The 6,384-nt window shown below is 36.4% G+C and overlaps 1 protein-coding gene across 2 annotated transcripts; it reads right to left on the minus strand.

Annotated features, from left to right (window-relative positions):
• Positions 1-1,013: 1,013 nt before the first annotated feature.
• Positions 1,014-6,133, minus strand: LOC107478722 (actin-related protein 4). Of its 2 annotated transcripts, XM_016098858.3 has the most exons (20): positions 5,914-6,128; positions 5,721-5,812; positions 5,359-5,535; positions 5,189-5,262; positions 4,828-4,908; positions 4,653-4,713; positions 4,455-4,504; positions 4,203-4,257; positions 3,677-3,754; positions 3,518-3,571; positions 3,249-3,302; positions 3,116-3,176; positions 2,937-2,988; positions 2,710-2,776; positions 2,313-2,375; positions 2,132-2,194; positions 1,977-2,039; positions 1,660-1,724; positions 1,476-1,544; positions 1,014-1,273 (listed from the first exon to the last, which is right to left on the minus strand). In XM_016098858.3, the coding sequence occupies exons 1-20, from the start codon at positions 5,924-5,926 to the stop codon at positions 1,228-1,230; spliced, it is 1,338 nt and encodes a 445-aa protein (XP_015954344.1). In that variant the 5' UTR covers positions 5,927-6,128; the 3' UTR covers positions 1,014-1,227. The 2 variants fall into 2 exon arrangements, 1 of the variants encoding a protein (XP_015954344.1); XR_008006738.1 differs by lacking the exons at positions 1,014-1,273; positions 1,476-1,544; positions 1,660-1,724; ... (2 more) ...; positions 2,313-2,375; positions 2,710-2,776 and having other exon boundaries at positions 3,685-3,754; positions 5,914-6,133.
• Between the last annotated feature and the right edge of the window lie 251 nt (positions 6,134-6,384).

Genomic DNA, 6,384 nt, shown 5'->3' on the forward strand with positions numbered 1-6,384 from the left:
CTCTCTAGATCCTCCCAAAACCTTATCTTGTGTTGTTCGTCCAAACCCACTTGTGGTGCATAGGCGCTAATCACATGGAAAGCACCTCCCTCCACCACAAGTTTGATAGAGATGATCCGATCTCCCACCATCTTGACATCCACTACGTCCTTCTTCCACTGCTTATCCACAATTATTCCAACCCCATTCCTATTCTTCACCTTTCCTGTATACCAAAGTTTGAAACCAGAAGAATCCAACTCCCTAGCCTTTGCACCAACCCATTTCGTTTCTTGTAGGCACATAATGTTAATCTTCCTCCTTGTCATGGTGTCCACCACCTCCATGGACTTTCCTGTTAGAGTGCCTATGTTCCATGTCCCAAATCTCAACCTTCTGTCGCTTCGACCTTTACCTTTTACTTTGTGAACTAGCTTATTGACCCTCGTCCGTTCACGAAAATGCGAGAACCCTTACTCATTTAACACTACATCCGGGCACCGATTCAACGGCTCTTGCTTTGACACCGTACTCGAGCCATACGGCGCATTGCTTCCGGGCAACGACCTAGCTTTAGCGCAATAATGTCTTTGATTCATGCTATGGAAGTTCGGCTATATTTTTATGTTGGTTGCCGAAGACCTAACACAACCCTCCTCCTTTATCCGGGCTCTCCAATATAAAAAAAAGACATGAAAGATTTTATGTATTTGTTTTTATTGTTTAAAAGATACATATATCACTTTAAAATATGCGTACTGCGTCAACCTGAATACCCGATTATCCTTCATTGGTTTCTTTGATATCGCATGTATTTTCAAATAATGAAAATGATGTTAGGTTTGTCTTTCGAATGTTAAATTGACATTATCATATTATACACATATTTTAAGCCTAAAGTTGTTACTTGTATCTTTCGGGAACTAAACTCATTTCCATCTTTCAAAGGCCAAACTTATGCTGGATGTTTCGATACAAGGGACTAAATAACTTGTTTACTCTTGATTTAACCATGGTTAATGTAGGGTGTGATGTGAATCGGTGTGAATGTGATGTATAATTAAAATGCTACAATACAATAAGTTATAGGAGCTTAACAATAGATAATAAGTTTAAAACATTGAAAAAGGCAACAGCACAAATTAGAATGACATAAATATTAAATAAATTTTGACCAAGGGCACTGTTACTAGCACAGCTTCAGTCACCAATGGAAACGAAAGAAGCCCGTATGACATTCTTGGAAACTCACGGGCACTTTCTTTGAATGTAGGAAGCACCTTGTTCTTCATACCTATTGTATCAACAGGGGAAAAGATCAAATTTAAGAAAGTTACTTTAAGTCATTGAGAAATAAGGAAATAAATGCCAAAAAAAGATTAGAATGTTACAATCTAAACTAGAGTTCAGATGTGGGGTTTGAATTTCATGGAAGTGAGCAAAACGATTGCATAACTGAGATGTCGCAATCAATTGATAGTTTAATTACTACTTACTCAGACTTGGAGAACCACATCTGCTGGAAGGAGCCTAGAGACGCCAGTATGCTTCCCCCTATCCAAACACTGCATATAGAGTTACCATCTTGATTTAATGGGCAGTCTTATATGAATCACAATAAAAATTACTTATGAAGAATGAGGGGAAAACTGTAGGGAGAGGGACAGAGATATATCACACCTGAACCTTCTTTCAGTTGCATTTCCACTTGCGAATACTTTTACCCTAGCAGCTTGAGGGGACTCCTAAAAACAGAAATTATAGATAGGTCAATTTTTATGCTATAAAAAATGTCATGTTCCAGAAAATGAAATATATAGTTTAGTAAAAACATAAAATATTTTTTTCTATAAATAAAAACTTTTATGACCAGAAAAAAGAATGTCAATGTGTCTTAGTCAAACAGCACTGTAGTATCTTGTCAAAGATCATATTATCACTTATGGAAAAATCTCATTATGTAGATAAATTGAAATGTGATCCTCTGTAAATATCACCTCAAGTAACTCCTTCTCAATGCGTTCCTTCAATTGTTGCATTGAAGCTGTGCCACCAGTAAGCTGGGAGGTAAACAAAAATAACTTTCAGCTGTGGCCAAACTTAATAGTACAAACCCAAATATGGTGGAACACCAAATTAATATTGTAGTTACCATTATGCTACCAAAGAGTTCTCTTCGGATATCAACATCACACTTATTAATACTATCTATAACCTGCACATATTCAGAAGAACTACCAAAATCATGACCACGAGAGAAAGTTCTGAACTCTGAGTGCTTAATAGTTAATACATGCTAAATGAAGGAAAAAGATTAAAATAACACTATATACCATTTTTGGAAGACCACGAACTGAATGAGCAATTTCAGCAAAGCTCTCCATGCCCGGTATTGTCTGTGATATACAATGTAGTAGTAAAGCACGCAGGAGCAACACAGAAGGGAACAAAAGACCATTTCCCCGAAGGTTCTTGATTTAGATTTTTTGAGTGAATGTTTAAAAAAAAACAAAAAAACTTATCGTAACATTTAAAAAAAAGGTCCAAAAATTGTCCAAGTGATAGTTCCGCAATTCAATCTGACAACAAATCATATTACTCTTCAACCTCCTAATACTAAAATATTTCCAACTCCAGTATGCATTGACAAATTTTTAAAAGAAGTGTGCCATGTGAGAAATTCTTTAAGACAAACTAATGCAACAATCGATGCATATACAAGCCACACACCTGAACCAGCGATGGATTAAAAAGAATATCAGGAATCTTGAATCTGTCGGATCCAATTTCAATTATCCTGTGTGATCCATGAAATTCAAGTCATAAAATACAGCAAATAAACCAGAGCGAAGAAGATTAGGCTTCAAACCCAAACGGATGTTAGTATGAAGCAGATAATTCAAAGTCGGAACCATAATGAATGATCCCTATTTTAGAAAGAGTAAAGTTAGACTCACTGGCCATCAGGAAGCTCATATGAGGTCATTGGAATGTTAGAATATGAACTCTCTGCCAAATAAAAAAGTAAAACCATGAACAGCATGACATACATTAAGTATCTATTTTAAAGAAAACAAAGAACTTCGCAAATGGGATTCAAAACATGATATGAATTTATATAAGTTGGAAGTCATACCATCATATGGAGAATCTGGGGCTCGGCAGACACATTCCTTGATGTCACTAGCAATCACTCTCTGTCGCAATAAACAATCAGCATCTAAAGGACACAAGGCATATGAAAAAGAATAGTTGGAATGACTACAAACCTGGGAGTAGAGTTTGTAGCTTTCAGTTGTATGAGGAAAATCAAGGTTTACAGTCTGGCATTTAGAGAAAAATGGAGGGTAAATAAGAATTACTCTTAACTCATGAATTTGATTGAAGTGATTTGTGATTCTGTAGACATGTAATTTCCACCCTTAATGCCCTTGAGTTTCAAGCTTTGGCATTGTGGAAGTGCCAAGTGCCAACCTTTGTGATATATTATACTGTAGAAAAACATATTATTACCAAGTACCATGAAATTACAGTGTACCTGAATATTTCCTGGCCGTATTTCCTTTTTCTTGAATGCATACCTCGGTTTTATCTATAGTAAATTTTTTAGGGAAAAAAAAGAGTAAGTACATATATGCCCTCCTTGCTCTAGATGACCACGGAAAAAATTAAATAAGGCTAATGTTTTGTTACTCACTGTGATACCTTTGCCTTCCAAACTTTTCATCAAGCAATCTGTCAGAAATTCTCCTCCAATGGGAGAAGTTGTCACAGCCTATTCTTGCAAACATAAAAACATAAGCAGACACATGATACCCAAACAAACAATAAGTACAAACATAAACACGTATCTAATACAATAAATCCCTTCGATCGTTCTAAATTATACTAAATCATATTTTCAAGGGAAAAGAATGAAAGATAAACACACGAAGGCAGATGAAAAAAAAAACATTTTAATATTGAAATAGCTAGAATCGATGCAACTTGTATTTCAACACCTTGGAATCATCAACTAGAACATGCATTAGTGCCTTACATTAAACTAAATGGTCAATTATATTATCACAAATTATACAATCTAACAGCTATATTTTCTTGCCATAATCAGATTTTTGGTACACGGGCTAAAAGCTTCGTAACCAGTTAAATAGCTTACACATTTTTTCCTATAAACAATTAGCTTGACAAATGATTTCTGTTTGATAGGCTAGCAACAATACCTTTTGAAGAACATAACCATCAAGCACTGGGGCAACGGTTGTTGATCCTCCACCACTGAGTATTGAAATAAAAAAGAAAAGTAGAAATCAGCAACTGAATATCACATTGCAAATGAAATAGAAGCTAGATCAAAGATTGAAGTGCTGAAAATTAAAACCAAACCACAACCAAACTCGTAAGAAGACATTCACATTGTACATCAATACTGAGAAACAACCAAGTTATTAGTCACCAACTCGAAAGACCCTTACCCATCAATTACTAATGATGTAGCGCGCCCTGATGCGAATGATGTGAGGACCTGGTGTTAAGAGATATATGTGTTCATTAATTTGTTGACGGATTCATGGTGTCAAGGCATCAATGCAGGGGGAACAAAAAGTTTTTTTCTTCTGAGACTAATTTTATATTGCTAGCCTACACAGAGCAGGAAAGAACAAGTCACTTACAGCATTCTTGGCCAAAAACAATGCAGGTACTTTGTATTTTTCAAACATCAGCTCTGCTGTCCTGACAAATTGACAATAAAATGAAGATGAAATCAACAGTTTGATAATGGAACCAAATGTCTAACTGTATTACCAAAAGCCAAAAACCAGAAGAGGGAAAAAAATTGCAGAATACCTTTCTCTCTGCTCTTGAGTATTATTACATGGCTCAGAAAGTAGCATTGGACGCTCTTTAGGATCAACCAATAGACAATCCCTGAAAATCAGCTAATAGTAATAGTAATATAAGACACAGAACAGATAAATTTCACAAAAGAACAATATTTAAAAAGAATTGAAAAGCACGATCATGATACATGGATTGGCAAGCATAGTGACATTTCGGATAAAAAGTATGTCCTAGGATAAACAGAAATATTTTATAACAAGTGTCAGCTATTTAACATAAAATAACAGAAAATAATGATCCTATTTACCGAAAAAGGGAAATAATACCATACTGCAGACTACAGACAGATTAGGTAATCAGCAACAACCTCAAAGCATGATCCCATATGTTGTCTACAATATTCCAGTCAGCAACAACTCCATTCTTCAGTGGTGACAGCACCTAATAGACATAACAGATAAAGATGATGGAAATGATTAATTTTGACATAACTGAATAACATTATAGCATAAGTTAACAGCGGTTTCAAAGCATTACCTCCATGTAGTCTCTGCGATACCCCAAGGACTGGGATCCTACATAAAGCTTGCATTTTCCCTTGGTTTTGTCAGAATCAAGATTTTTGGCATTGTTTGGCAATTCTGCAGCAGCTCCCAAGTTCTCCTCACAATCGCCATGCCCATTAATGTCCATTTGATCAATTGCACCAACAACCTACACAAATACATGCCAAAATAACATCGATGGAAGAGAAACGCTACAAAAACACACAATGAGAAGTTAACTTGTTAAATTGAAGTATCCTAATGGCATGAAGCAGGTAAACACTACGTACATTTTGATTCTGCTGGAAAATTAAAGCAGATTTAGTTTTGAGTAGGGTGAGAGGTGAGACTTACAGAGGGGAAAACAGCCTTGGGAGCATCTTCACCAGCATAACCAGCTTTGCATGTGTGGGACCCCAAGTCAATCACTATCGCTGAAACTTCATCTGCGAGTTAAAACAACAAAAATGAAAACTGCGAATGGAACGAGAATCAGAGAATTAATGGAGAATAAAGAGGTGAGAAAGAAAGGATATTGAAGACTCACCACCGCCATACATCTCTAGGGTTTGTGCAAACGAAAATGTGGGTTCTTTTCGGGGGTCTGAGTGTGAGAGCGCAAGGAACGAGAAATGAAGCGAAGAAGGAAGTTAGCTCAGGTCAGGACTCAGGTGCAATGGAAGAGAAGGGCTTCTTTGAACTCTGGCGGTATTTTTTTTCTTTTTATTTTTGTTGGGATTGGAGCGGGAGCGGGGGGGTTCTGCTATTTTTTTATTTTTGGGACGGAGGGATTTTCGATTTCTCCTTTGTATTTTATGTCTTTACCATTGCATACCTTGTTGGGCCTCCCATTACAGACTATAAATAATTACAAAAGTCACTTAACCATTTTACTTTTGTACAGCAGTTTGTCTTGGGCTCTCATGAAAATGTGTCCGGGGTGAGCCCATGTTCTCTCTATACTTTTTTGGCGGTTCTCCTAATTACGAGTGCATTGTGTAGAGTGAGTGACAGAACA

Source organism: Arachis duranensis, chromosome 3, assembly GCF_000817695.3.
Source record: "Arachis duranensis cultivar V14167 chromosome 3, aradu.V14167.gnm2.J7QH, whole genome shotgun sequence".
NCBI lineage: Eukaryota > Viridiplantae > Streptophyta > Magnoliopsida > Fabales > Fabaceae > Arachis > Arachis duranensis.